The sequence below is a fragment of the Buteo buteo genome, chromosome 12, assembly GCF_964188355.1.
Source record: "Buteo buteo chromosome 12, bButBut1.hap1.1, whole genome shotgun sequence".
Lineage (NCBI taxonomy): Eukaryota > Metazoa > Chordata > Aves > Accipitriformes > Accipitridae > Buteo > Buteo buteo.
In genome coordinates this window covers 34,150,765-34,165,074 of record NC_134182.1, presented here as the reverse complement: position 1 = coordinate 34,165,074, position 14,310 = coordinate 34,150,765, and the positions used below count along the sequence as shown (strand labels likewise).

At 49.0% G+C, this 14,310-nt stretch overlaps 1 protein-coding gene across 5 annotated transcripts in view; it reads right to left on the bottom strand.

Annotated features, from left to right (window-relative positions):
* The window catches only part of EGLN1 (egl-9 family hypoxia inducible factor 1), a 38,140-nt gene extending 29,159 nt beyond the window's left edge, over window positions 1-8,981 (bottom strand). For 3 of the 5 annotated variants that reach the window (XR_012652533.1, XR_012652534.1, XM_075043285.1), the window contains exon 1: window positions 7,463-8,947. Coding sequence is in view for 3 of the 5 variants with exons in the window: in XM_075043285.1 (XP_074899386.1) it covers window positions 7,463-8,437 (975 nt within the window). In the remaining 2 variants the exon portion in view is untranslated. Of the gene's footprint in view, window positions 1-7,462 lie in introns of all 5 variants that reach the window. The other 2 variants (XM_075043287.1, XM_075043286.1) reach the window with 2 other exon arrangements.
* Between the last annotated feature and the right edge of the window lie 5,329 nt (window positions 8,982-14,310).

Here is a 14,310-nt window from a genome sequence, read left to right as displayed (position 1 = left end):
TTTCATAGAGCTATCCTAATGCACCAGGGAACAGCAAGGAAACAGGACAAGAAAAGTGAAATAGTACTGAAATTGCCCATTTCAGACAGAGCCCCTGAAGCAGAATGAGTGCTGGACCTTGCACAAGGGGATGTGGCCAAGCAGGGACCTTCCTTACCAGCAGCAGCCAGCAGCAAACAGTAGCAAGCTGCAGCACAGTGTTCATCGCAGAGGATGTCAGTCCAGCTCTGTCTTGCAGCAGAGAAACCAAGAATGTCTTGGGGGGGTGGGCAGAGATGAGGGAAAAAAAATCAGTTTTCATTTGGAGAAAATACTTTTTTCCCTGTGCATGTTAGATGGGATCACATGGTGGGTAGACCTGCAAAGCTTCTGTATCAAACTGTCACAAGGAAGATCCTTGGAGGACAGAAGAATGCACTTCTGATAGCAAGAATTGAGTCTCACACTGAACGTGGAAGAACAAAGAAAAGAAAGGTAAAGAAAGAAAAAAAAATACACAGCTAGCAAAGATTTCTTAAACCGTGTTCGAATTTTCATGGGCAAATTTTGGGATAATCAGTCCCTAAGTGTTAAACCAAGGCTGTAGTTTGGCAAACACTTTAAGCTGGCATAAATTTGCATTGCTGCTGAAAGAAAGTCTCACCATCTGCCAGTCCCCTGTGCCAGCACAAACATCCGAACATTGAACCAGGAGCACTTCTTTTGCCAGTTTATTTTTCAGATGGATCAGTTCCCCAAACCAGTTCACAGGATGGCCATGTAAATACTTGTGCTGGCAAAGAAGAGGGACTGCTTCTCCGGCAGCGCCAGCCACAAGCGTTCACTGAACTACGGCCTAAGACACAGGGGTATGGAGAAATTCCTAGCAGTCACAGGCGGTGCTCCCCACCCTCAGACACGCTATATTCATACCACACTTCAAAATTACAATCACCACACAGTTGCCCCTCAGAAACTAGTATATCTTTGTAATTTCTTCTAGTAGGAGAACCTGCTGGAATCTCAGCAATGTTCACGTTTTCATTTTCACTGGCCATAAACAAGCGTCTTTTCTGGATGCTGTGCTTCTTGATCAAAAGATCATTTGCATTACAGACAAGAGAGAGCCTTTTGATCATCTATTCATTTTGGGACCCAAAATGCTTGTACATGAGCAACAACAAACGAAACTGTACTCATCGCATGTCAGGGCTCTAGCCCAACAGGGATTTAAGAACTGTGGGCTGCTGAGTATCCATGAATCACTATACAACCCTTCACTAACCAGCACTCTCGTCTAGAAGAAAAGACCATTGCCGACAAACACATCACTGTCAGGAAAAGAATCGGTAAGGATGAGCATCAGTCATATTCTGTATCAAGATCAAGCATCTCAAGTGATTACTGGGAGACAGAGAGACCTCGCCACACTTTGCCACAACTCGGTAACAAAGTCAAACCCATCCATTACAAACCAATTAAATCAGTAGGCTTTCTACCAAGAAATAAATTCAAGGCATGATAGTGAAACAAATCCCCAGAATGATAAAGAAGAATCTCTAATTCGACATGCCACAAGCAAATTGAGGGGAAGCCCCCCACTTTACAGATGCTCCTCAGCCCGGATCCCCAGCCGCAGCTCTTGGGTCCTGTGATCAGAGCGGGACTCACCCGAGCTGCAGCAGAGCTCCGCACCCGCTTCTGTGCTCACTTTCCTTCTACTGGCGTTTCACCATCATCATCACTTCCCAGTACCTGCTTGCTTGCTGAGTCCTTATTCTCTACCTCTGATTTTCCCCGTCTTCTTATTGCCACGCACGCTCATGGTTGTATTTTTGCAGAATCAGATATAGCGGAAAGAACATCCAGGAATCTTGTTCAGGTCTCCTGTATGCTATTTTAAACAGCATCTGCAAAACTCAGATTTAACCTATCCTCCTCCCATGTTCCCTCTGCCCCCCCCCCCTCGGTGCTACACAGCTGCTGACAGCTTCAGCTCTATCAGCTGATTACTGCTCCTTCATTACATTTCTCTTTCCTTGGTAACATTAATCCAACATGTTTGTAGGAAAGCTACAACACAAATAAACAGCCAGAGCAGAGAGCCTCTTCTTTCCAGCTTACAGAAAAGCTAACAGCAGGGTATAAGAAATCCACTCACTCTTAGAGGATTATTTTCTAAAGGAGCATTACTAACTTTGAAAGAAGCTAATTTAACAGGGCACAGTCAGACTAGTCCGAATCCAGAGCCCTCTAGGTCTTCAGAAAACTCCAGGACGCTCTAGTGCGCAGCATCATATTGAAAACTGATGAGCATCCAGGGAGTTATAAGCAGCAGTTAAAGTACTTACAATCAGGTCAGTTTATTTTGAGATTGGAGGCGGGGAGAGTAAGAGATGAGCAATTCTGCTATTCAACAATTTCAAGAAAAAGCAGAAAAGCAGGCTTGCACAATGTGTAGCTAATAAAGCAAATTTTAAAGCCACTGACGGCTGAGAAGCGGCAGGTACCACTGGCCTACTGGTAGAAACAGGAGAGCACTAAAATGCAGCAATTTGAACTATAGGTCTTCTGACAGGTTACAAGGAGTGGGAATGAAGCAAAAACTAAAGGGATGTAACCAGGGACTGTCAAACTATCTATTCAATCTCCTACTAATAAAAGGCCATGGGTAGGCTTAGGAGACGGATAGCACTGGGTGTGATGGGAGCAGAAGCAGGAACAGCTAATAGATCAGATGTCTGTTCACACAGCGATTATTAGGAATCCAGTCCACAACTGGGATGCCCCAATATTACTGCAATACCAGTAAAGGATGCAAACTTCAGCTTTATATGAAGTTTTAGATAATCAGCAGAGACCACAACAGCAGAAAGAGAAACCTAGCAAAGAAATGATAAAGCTGCCCCCTCCCTTAACCCCTTCTCAGCCTCTGTGTGGGCAAGGAGGAAAAAACCTTCTCACCTGGGTGAGATTCAAAAGGATTTCATTCCCTGACTTTGATGAGCAGGTTTATACCTCCACTGGCTATCTAAGACAGGACAGGCAGGAAACAGAAATACGTGCACATACAAGTGTGGTAACTGATAAGAGAAAAGAAAAAAAAAAGAGGATTAATATTTTGGGAAGAGATGGAAGAAGAAAAACCTAGAAAATAACAGGAAGTAGGAGAAAGACGCTACAGCTCACGTATGCAAGTATGTGCCACCATCTGCTAGAGAAAAGAAGGAAGCAGACTCTGGAAAGAAAGAGACTAAGAGAACAAAAGCAAGGAATGCAGTAAGTCAGGACTTCTGAGATGAGTAAATAGTTAGCCGTTCTCTTATACCTGCTGCTGTACTGTCCACACACCTGAGAGGTAGTTGCCTAGTTTGCACCTACTGCCATACGGATAACTTTCAGGCTGGAGAGTAATCTACTGATGGTCAGGTCTAAGCAGAACCACATCGGTTTAAGTAGATCAGTTCTAGGTAGCCCAGTTAATCTAGAGAAAAACCCCAACAGAGGCTCTCAAATGTTAAATCTCAGGTTTCTCACACCTAACGTTTTTCCTTATTTCATGTCCTTTACCTTAAGAGACTGGCCCTGATGAATGTAAATCAGTTTAAAACAGATTCCATTAAAACAACGTAGCCTTCTCCCTGATAGAGTTTTACAGGCTAAGAGATGCAGGGTATACATCTCAAGACCTATTTCTTTCCCCCTTTTCATGTACTGCTTTCTAGACACTTTGTAGAAGTGATGGCAAGTTCAACAACAACAATGCCAACAGGCATGCAAGTCAAGCCTTTGCTAAACTTGAAGTGATAATCCAGGCATCATGTCTTCCATTTACCTACAGCTCTTTTTCCCCAACACCAAAAACAATTAGCCTTGATCAAGAGCATCAATAAAACCTTTGATCAATAATCCATTCAATTCTCTAGAAGTACCCAGCTGCTAGTTAAAGTACAGAGAATAAAACTCTTAAGATTTTATAGGTATATTTAGTTAACAAAACATTTTTGAACACTCAGTAATAGAAAGAGGGTAGGTATTTCAGCACACTGTGGAGCGGATTTATTTATGATTCATTCCCTCTAATAGGATATGCTTGTTTACAGAGCTTGAACTAGATCTGGTAAAGGTTAAAGATTCAATAAAAGCTCCTGTGACTCCTGTGACATAATGCCAACCCTTGCACAACATTCGAAAACAAAGCCAGTTTTCTAAGACGACACTGCAGTGAATCCAACAACAATATTTTCAGTAACTGGATGCAAGTGGTTTGGGTTTTTTGCTTGTTTTTCATTTGAAGGTCTAATAAAAAAAATATTAAAGCTAGGCTTAAAAAAACCACAAGACAACACACCTTTAGAACTGTCAATACAAAAATAATCTTCTCCTCAAAGCTACAACACTGCACAACTGATTTCTCACTAAATGGCTTTTTGAGGAAACACAAACTCCTAGACTTCACCACCCCAGATCTCCTCAGCATAGGTACATCCCTGACATTTATGAGCACAGTCCAATGCTAGCAGATCCCCTGTTGCATGAGGTGCTGTACCAAACTGCAATCATTTAATACATGCCAACCCACCACCTTGTGCAGCTAGCACTGATAGTGTTTTAGAGAGGGCAGGGGGATCCCCAAGGGCTGGCATTCTTTTGCTGGTTCAGATGCCGGGGAATTACAAATCTCAGCAGTGACACTGCAAATTGGTTTATTTAGCACCTTCAGTAAAATGGTACGCTAAGTTCTCCACACACCAACTACGCAAACCACAGTATTGCAACATACGCACACATGAGTAGTAAAATTATTCCGTAAGAGCTCAGTCGGCCAAGGTGTGCTACCCTTCCGTGCATTTTGGTCCTATTACTTGAAATGAAACCAGTGAGAATAAATACTACACGTGCATTGTTCCTTTTAAAAAGTCTGCTGTGAATGCAAACGCAACGTACCCATCAAGATTTGAACGCAGACTGTGTTTGACTAAATGAACTAAGCAGCTGTCACCACGCAAAGTGCACTGACAGAAGAGTTCCAGAGTAACCTGTTGCAGCTATTCAAGTATCTCCACTGCACACCCTTCTATACTGCCAAGAAGAAAAAGTATACCGGGACTCTGGCAGCAACGCAATCAAACCTCGATTCAGAAACAGCAAGGGCAAGAAGTGAAGAACAAATTACTTCAGATAACCAAGAGGCATCTCTGTTTATGTTACATCTTCCCTTTTGCCATCTAAACAGCCAGGAGCCCCGAAGGGATGTACAGATGTCTCCGCTGCCGGATTGCTCCCCCCCCCCGACTCAACTTACTGCGGCATTAAGGGCAGAGGAAAGGTACAGATCTCCACGGACGCAAAAGAAGAGAGAAGGGGAAAGTCACACCACTCCCATCCCTGCTGACTTTACGAACGAGCATTCCCAAACGCTGACAAACCCCGTGTTTCGACAGATCACACTCTTCCACTGACTTGTCCATCTCTTCTCATCAACGGCTTCTGTTTCTTCAGCTTGGGTGAACCTGTGAGAGCGACTGACAGCTTTCATTCTGCTCTTGCTGAAACTTTAGGGAACTGAGCTTTCCTGCAGCACAACAAGCACTGACTTTTGTGGGGAGATAAGCAAGGGAAGGTGAGAAGACAGAAAGTCATGCACTTCTGTACCACCAAGGAGTAAAGCACCGCACCTTCACCGACCTGCCCCCTGCATCTGTTCTGATCCCCTAAATACAGAGGAATTTCAGCAGTGACTGAAAACCAACAATCTTCCTTGCTTTGCCGTTGCTCCACAGAAGCGTGCAGCATGAAGAGATTTTCCCCTCTCTTTCACAACTAGCCAAAGTATGGACTACTTAGAAAAATAAGGTACAGTAGCCCAGGAATCGCATGCATGGTTCAGGATTACAATTCTGAAAGTCCTTTTCTAAAGCCCTGGCACGTATTATTTATGGAAGCATACCTCTGCACATAAACACAGAAGCGGTATTCCTCTTTGCTGCATAAAACTGAAACCCAGCAAAACCACTGATATTTTTAGAGTGCAAGTTTGAAGCACGGGGGCCTTGAAGAGATTTAGGAGTGTCTGAAAGATGAGTTGGGTTAGTAAAGTCCAAGCTAACAGGCATCTAGGAGGAATCTAGACCACGTTCCTGTTAAAAAAGTTTTAGCACAGTACTGGTTCAACTAAAGGTACACAAAGACCGCATTTCAAAAAAAAAAAAAAAAAAATTCCCACTCACTTCTCTTTATCACGGGAGTTTCCCGTGCCCCAAACAAATCCAAGGCTGTTTTTTTTTTGCCTTACAGTTTCTCCCCTCCTCCCTCCCGCAGCTTCCTACCAGCTGAGATTCTGCAGCTGCAGCAACAACAGTCTGTCTGTGACAGTGCAACCACCGCGGCGGGATGGTTCCTACCAATTCACTAGCTTCCTTATGTTTTAATAGAGGTAGCACATTGTGAAGGGGCTGTCCCCCCTCTTTTTTTTTTTAACTGAAAAGATACTGATGAATATTCATTACTAGTCCTTTATCAAGGGCGTGAATTTTATTTAAAGGACTGGAAGGGAATTGCAAATTAGGCTAATACAATGGGAGATTTTGACTCGGTTCTCTGGTCTCGAAATACAGCTAAAGAGTAAGGATTTGCAGAAAAGAGACTTGATGAGAGTAAAAAAAAAAAAAAAAAACCAATGAAAAAACCCCCAACCTCTTCCCAAAGCCACCCTGCTCCTCATGGCTGTGACTCTGCTGCCCGGGGTCTCCTCTCTGCATTTTTAAGTCTAACACTTGGCAGACCGCATTCTGAGCCAGGACTTACCAAAACCCGACCTATTCATGCGAGCCTGCAAAAAAGTTACGCACAGAATTTTTCACACTCCTCGGGAAGCCCCGTTCCGGGTAAGGTGCGCGCAGCCGTGGCTGCCGAGCAGGCATTACAGCCGGCGCCTAGCACGAAGCCAATGAGTATATTGCTTTCAGTTTTTTCTGGAGACCTCGGCAAAACTTGCATTTTAATAATTCATCGCCTAGCGGGTCAGCTTCCAAGTCAAGTTTTTAAGAAAACGCAGGGATATAAACGAGATGGGGGGGGGGGGGGGGGAAACAACAAAAGCTTTTTTTTTTTTCCCCTCCTCCCCCCTGCTCTGGAAAAGCAGAGAGACAAACCGACCCTTTCACACCTTCTGGGTCCAAAGCGATTCCCCCCCCTCGGGGGCGCTGACCGCGGACAACACCCGCCCCCGAGGCTGCGGCCGACCCGGCCCCGGGGACGGGGGCTGCGGGGAGGGAGCGGGGAGCGCCTGTGCGTGTGACAGACAGACCGACCGACCCAGACGGACGGACGGACGTGCGCACACGCACGCACACCCGCAGACAGGCGCACACGTGCGCGCACACACGCCCCTGCCCGGGCAAGCGCCGGCTCCGCCGCCCCCCCCGGCTGCAGGAGGAAGGGAAGGGGAAAGGGGGGGGGTGTCAGCGGTCCCCGCACTCACTTTCGTCCTGCCGTTGATTTTGTAGTTGCCCAGCTTGCCGTTGCAGTGTCGGATGAGATCGTCCATGCTGTTCATGAGGAGCCGGATGGTCTGGCAGCCCGGCTCCTTGCCCTCCACCCAGGTGATCTTGTCGCCGCGGATGTCCTTGGAGGAGTCGCTCTTCTGGCTGACGAGCTGCCCGTCGGTGAAGCGGCCGGTGTGGTGGAGGGCCCGCACCTCCTGGGCCACCAGCCCGCCCAGCTCCTTGCCGAGGAAGTCGTCCACCACGCAGATGCCGTGCTTGTTCATGCAGGGCACGATGTACTCCAGCGCCAGCCGCTGCGGCACCAGCGACTTCGTCTGCCCGTTGGGGCGCAGCGCGGCCCCGCCGGGCCCCGCCTGCACGCCGCCCGGGTACAGGTTCGACTTGTCCCGGTACAGCAGCACCGCCTCCCCGGAGGGCGACGGGGACTGGGCCGGGGCCGGGGCCGGGGCCGCGGCCGCGGCCTCCGCCTCACCGCCGCCGGCGGCCGCTCCTGCGTGGTTGTTGGTCAGCGGGGCGGCCTCGCCGGGGGCCTCCGGGGGCGGCGGCGGCGCTGCGCCCTTCCCCGCCGCCGCTCCGGCTCCGGCCGCCCGGCTGCCGCCTCCCGCCGCGGCGGCCCCGCCGCTGTGGGCGCGGGTCGGCGGCGGGGGGTGCCCGCCGCGGGGCTCGGCAGCGCCCCCTGCTGCGGCCGTCGCTACCGCCGCCGCCGTGCCTCCGCCGCGGCAGATGAGCTTGTGCTTCTTCCAATCCTGGCGCTGGTGCTCCTTGCTGCAGTAGAAGGAGCTGCGGCAGCGCCCGCACCGCAGCAGGTTCTCCATCTTCCCGCACAGCTCGCAGTACTGACGGTCCCGCTCGCTGCTGCTGCCGCCTCCGCCGCTACTCTCGCCGCCGCCGCCGCCCTGGCCGGCTCCGCCGCCGCCCTGGCCGGCTCCGCCGCCGCTGTCATTCGCCATGGCGCCGGTGGTGGTGCCGCCGCAGCCCCGCTCCGCGGCCGAGGGGTTATGTAAGGAGGCGGGCGGGAGCGGCGCTAACGCGGGCCCCCACCCGGCCGCGCGGGGAGGGAGCGCGCTCACTGCATCATGGCCGCCCGGCTCCGCCGCGGCCCCCGCCGCCCTCCGCCGGCTCGCGGCCTGCCTTCGGGGGCGGCCGGGCGCGGGGCTGCCGCGGGGGGCCCGCGCGCCGCCCTCCCTTAGCGCCGCTAAACGCCGCTAGCGCCGCCTCATCGCCGCCCCGCCGGCGGCGTGCGCGGCCGAGGGGGGTGGCGGCGGGGAGGACGGGGGGGGGGATGGCGGGGCGGGGGTGGGTTGGTGGCGGGGGGGGGAGCTGCCTTCCGCTCCCCGCCCGGCCTCTCTGCCCAGTGCGCGGGCCGGAGCGGCGGCCGCCGCCTCTCTCCGCCGCTGTGTCGGGGCGAGGAGGAGGCGCCACACTCGCGGCCCGCTTTGCACGTACGCCACTTCCAGCCCGCCAGCGCCGCCGGCGCGTCAAGGCGGGCGGAGCCGCGCCGCGCCGCTGGCCGGGCGGGGCCGGGCGGGGCCGGGCCGGGGGAAGGCCGGCCCGCAGCGCACCGTACCGCACCGCACCGCACCGCACCGCGCGGAGGGGCCGATCGGCCGTTGCCGCGGAGCTTAGCCCCGGCGTCGAGCGCACGGACAGGCTGCGGGCCGTGGCCGGGCGGTCCTCGGCCGGGGCGCCCCTGAGGCGGCGGGAGGGCGGGCGGCAGCGGCCCCCTGAGGAGCGCGGCCTCCGCCACGGCCCCAGAGGCGGGGGGCAGACCGGGCTTGGAGGGGGGGGGGGTGTCACCGATGTGGGACGCCCCCGCCGTCCCCGGGCGGTCGTTGGTGCCCTTGTCCCTGTCGCCGGTGGCGAGCTGCCCCTCGGGGTCGGGCGGAGGGGGTGGCGGGGGCACCGAGGAGCAGGAGGGGAGCCGGGCTGACATGGAAGCCGGGCGCTGTGGCGCCATGAGTGACAGGGAGGGTGGCGGCGGCAGCCGGCCACAGCGCAGGGCCAGGTCTTGTCACTCCCGTAGGGCCCCAAAATATCCCCGCCGGAGAGGGGGACGTGCGCTGGCTCCCTCCTAAATAACCTGTGGCTTCTGTCCCACCTAACCCGGCGGTAACAAAGGCCGGAGTCAGACCGGTTAAAAAAGCAAAAAGCAGGAAGAAGGAGCAGGTGATGTGGCCTCTGAAAGGAGGAGAGGCCAGGAGCTGGGGCCAGTGCTGTGATCAACATGGCAAAGCCCCTGACAGGAAAAAGGAAGTTGGTTTGGCAGAGCCGCGCCGGTGGAAGGACGAAGGGCGCGGCGCAGTCACGTCGCCTGTCAGAAGCCACATGAGGACCGGGACTCCTCTGAGGTGATGCGTAAGCTCCGATCGATCCGGCTTAACCGTGGCTTTGCTTGCTTGTGGTAGATGTTAGGGAAGCGGAGTGTATTCTACGATTTCCTGCGATACAGCCCAACATGGTGGTCAGTGCCTCAGAGCCTCGTGGTAAGCCGGAGCAAGGACTCTTCCTGGGCTGGGGGATTCTCCTGCCCACCCCCCCTGGAGAACCATTTGGTGAACAGGCAGCAAGTGTGTGCTCCATGGGCTGGGCTGGTGAGAGGCAGCGCCTGCAGTTGGTGTGCACAGCCTGTAAGTTAAGCGAATCTGTTCTAAAGTCCACAAAGGGTCAAATACATGAGCCAATATACAGATCTGGAGGTAGAAGGGTGAAATGGATCCTCTGGTTGGTAACCCATAGGCTGCCGCAGACTTCCATTTGATTTTGACAAGTCGGTTTTTCTTCGCCACTGCAGAAGAGGAATAGTAATGCTTTTGCTCCTCGCAGGCTGTTGTGAAGCTTAAGACTGTAATATACTTGTATTACAGTCAGATGGCTTTATGTACGCAATTAAAATGGTTTGGTTCTTATCATCTCTCTATATGGCACTGGATTCAAAATTAATTGACATAGCAATAGGACTTGGAGGAATGTTGGGCACTGCGTGTACTACGTGAAGAATGTAAAAGGAGAACAGAGTGCCAAGGCTACGAACGCTTGTGGTACATACACAGAAAATGAGGAGGAAAAACAGGGTGAATTATTAGAAAGACAGAAGGAATCCTGAGAGGACAAGGTCATGAAAGCCCAGAGGATGAGATTTCAAGGTGAGCGTGATCAGCGAGCTCCAAGGCTGAATTAAAAAAAAATAAAAATAAGCCGAATGAACTGGAAAAGCTGGGAACTAAAAACAGATAGAGTTGCAGATTAGTAATTTCTTTGTTCATTGCCCTTAAAGGGAGGAAAATACAGCGGTAGAGGCAGAAGGAAGTGGGTCAAAAACAAGTTTTAAATTCAGAACATAAAGTGGACAGATTTTTAATCTAGGTTTAATGAGAGTTGTTCTTTAACTACAGGTATATGAGGTATGTCGGAAATATTAGGCTAGGCATTCCTCTGGCTTGCTTTAAACTGAGATTAACGCAGCTGAATTCCTTGGACTTGCAGCATTGTTAAACCGAGCTAAATGAGAAGAGAGTCAAGGCTGTTATTTTCAAAAACTTGAGAAATGCAAACAATGACGTTCTGCCAGAAAGAAACTGAAGAGTTAAAAACCTTTTGCATTTGTTGCATACTCCTTCAGCAAACATAATGGAGACGAAAGTCACAGACCCTAAACTCAATAGTCCAACTATGAAACAAATAAGAAAAGGACCAAGGTACAAATATGGTGCCTGGCTAAAACCTAATGATAGTTACTAATTAATGGGCTAATTTGGCTTCAGAAGTCTTTTGTTCTTTCCCACCTGTCTTTGGGGATGCAATTAAAGGTCTTGGTCTTGGTCTTTACATTTGCTAATGTGCTGAGCTACTTCAGGTTGTCTTGACATACTCTTCCCCAGCATGGTCAACAGAAATACCAAGTTCAACAAAATCCACCTTCGGGTATGTGAAGCATTTGCCATATTTTATGATTACAGCACTTCACCAGAGGCACAAAACAGTTTAATGAAGGTTGTTGTCCAGTGACAAAGCTGCAGAAAGAGTGGTGGTGGTGGTAAGGAAACTCTGGAAGACAATGAGTATTTATATTACAATAGTGTCTACAACATGCTAGAAATGTTTTCCAAGCATATAAAGACTCTATTCATTGCCAAAGAGCTTGTTCCTTAAAAGAGAGCGTAAGGACAAAGCACGATGAAAAGCCAGCATACAGTATACAAAGCAAAATGACCAACATGATGGTTGCCAAAACTGAGGGGGAAGGGACTTCCTCCTCTTTCTTTTCTGCTGGTTACTCTTCACTTGCTCCTTAATGTGGCATTTCAAAGATAGCTAATTTCTTGTCTGTGTCAGTGAATGTTGGAAAAGAACTTGACTGGTGACTAGGTAATGATGAGACATACTGCTTTGCAGAGAATGCAGATGAAAAGTCTTTAATACCAGTCATGATGAGGATGCAAGGTCACAGTTTTTTGTCACCACTTAGATATGGATCGGATATGTTTATTAGAAATGCAAAAAAAAAAAAAAAAGGGTTGGTCAATGAATAACTTCTCTGTTTTCATTAAGTAGTAATAATAGCTGCATTTATATCATGCTTTATATATTTTGAGTACTGCAGCAGTAAGGTTGTATAAGCAACCAAAAAGGAATCTTTGAAGCCCAGGGCGAGGGGGGGGAATACAGAATAATAAGATTAGGGAATTTTAATTCACAGAACAAAATCAGCTTAGGAATAAAGTTTAAATAAAAAAGTAATCTCATCTTCAGATAGTTTCGCTGTGAACAGGAAAAAAGTCCCTGGAACTCCAGGCTAAGTTTTTCACTGCTGCCAGAAGGCCACTTGGAAGCTACACATGCTCCTGAGCTGGTAGTGCAAGGTGCCAGTCAGACACATGTGTGCCCATGATAGCGTCACGATTAAAATTCAGAACTTGGGGGCCTGTAGCATTTGCTCTCTTTCCCTCCACACCACTCCACTGTGTTATTCAGCCTGACTGCTCTTACTCCACTTAAACCACTATTCACTGATCTCAACAGTGGCATTTTTCAAGCTTGCTTTTCATACTAGCAAGTGAACTGTAACAGGTTTGCAGCTTTTCCAAATAAAACTAGAGTACCGTTTGTCTGAGTTGGATTCTCTGTTAAACTCACTTCCTTTCTAAACAGGACAAACTGTACAAAGTACATCCACAAGGCTGTGGAAGTACTCCTTTGTCGAATGCATGCTCTTGGCGTGGTTTATTAATCTCCCCGATACCTCCCCTGCCCCCCTGTTTCTGCAAAGCGAGGAAAGGGTCACCCATTAGAGGTGATCAGGAAGGTGTGGGGTTATTGACTGGCTGTGCTAGCGCCGGACCATTACAGAGAAGCACACGACTGACTGCAGGGTCCCATCAAGTCACTCCGTGGCCAGCACAAGCTAAGGGGTCTCAGCAGTTTTCAGGATCCAGGCTTCAGCTCTCTGGTAGACCAAGAGTTTGATATTCTCCTGTCACAGTATGAAGTGGCACACAGCCCTTGGGACAACGGAGGGTCGGGCTCAGAGCCCTGAAAATAAACCCTGGACCACCTCCCATCCTGCTTAGTGCTTGTTGATGCCATTGTAGAGTTTCCCTAAAAGTTTCTGCTGAAATTAAAGTAACAGAATAATTTGGTTGTTTATCACTGAATAGCATAATGGTGTAATGTTTAAAGGAAAAACCTTGCATTATAATCTGAGATTATAAGGGTTGGGCTAAATTATAAGGAGAAGTATTCTCAATTACTTTGTGTAAACTTGTGTTTAATATTGTGTGTAATATTGCGGGATTCCTCCGGGCTCTTCAACTAAAATTGTTTTTGCTGTCCCTGAATCTGTCTGAAATGATATGCATTTGCTTCTCTGGGAATATAGCCTATTTTTATTACACCAAAAATATGGTTAGGGTTGATCCAGAGAGATTTATACGTTTTAAAATATTTGACTACTTTATTAATTTTTTTCATATTTAAAGAAAGATTAATTACACTAGTGAAGAACAAGACAATGTCCTTTTTATTTTTTTTAAATGAAAATGCTGCTACCAGATGTCTGTATCTGTAAAGCTATGGAAATGCAGCTGAGCTTAGAAAATACTCAAGACTGACTCATTCCAGTTTTGTCCTCATTTTAAACTTTGTACCATGGAAAGTTCAAAAGCTTGTTCCACATTGTTTGTGAGGTTTCTCCAGAGGGAGTATTTCTGGCTTTGGTTAGAAAAAAACTCCCTGTCTTGCTAAAGATTGACAATTATGTACATTTTTGGCCTCAACTTAAGCAAGCCAGGAGGCCCTCAGGGTGCTTAAAGTCCAGTTATGGACAGAAAGTTACTTTTAAAGAACATTTTTTAAACACTATTTGAAATCCATGCACTGATACAGCGATAAGAAGTTTGGGGGGGGGGGAGAAAAAAGAAAAGATTCCTGTTTTATCTGTATGTAGGTCAAATTTATCTGGACTGCTCCGGAAGCTTTTCTCTATTTTGGTGGAGACAAGTCTTCCCAGCGTGAGAACAAGGGACTCCAACGTAAAGAAAGTCTCTCCAGTGCTTCGTAGGGCCACAAGCAAAACATGACCTTTTCACTTTGCATCTGATATGTGCTTCCTGCCCCTGTGTCATCATGATTCAGCATCGTGACATGCTGAAAGATCATCAAGGTGGAAACAATGCCGAGCAGTGTTAGGATGATGTGGCCTGCCATGATTATTTTGCACGTACCTGATTTATTGCACATCATATTTTCTCTTCCCTCGTCTTTCAGCTGCCAGGCACGTAGTTGTCTCTTCTGCCAGTGCCTGGCCTCGTATTTGGAAAAGAGAACA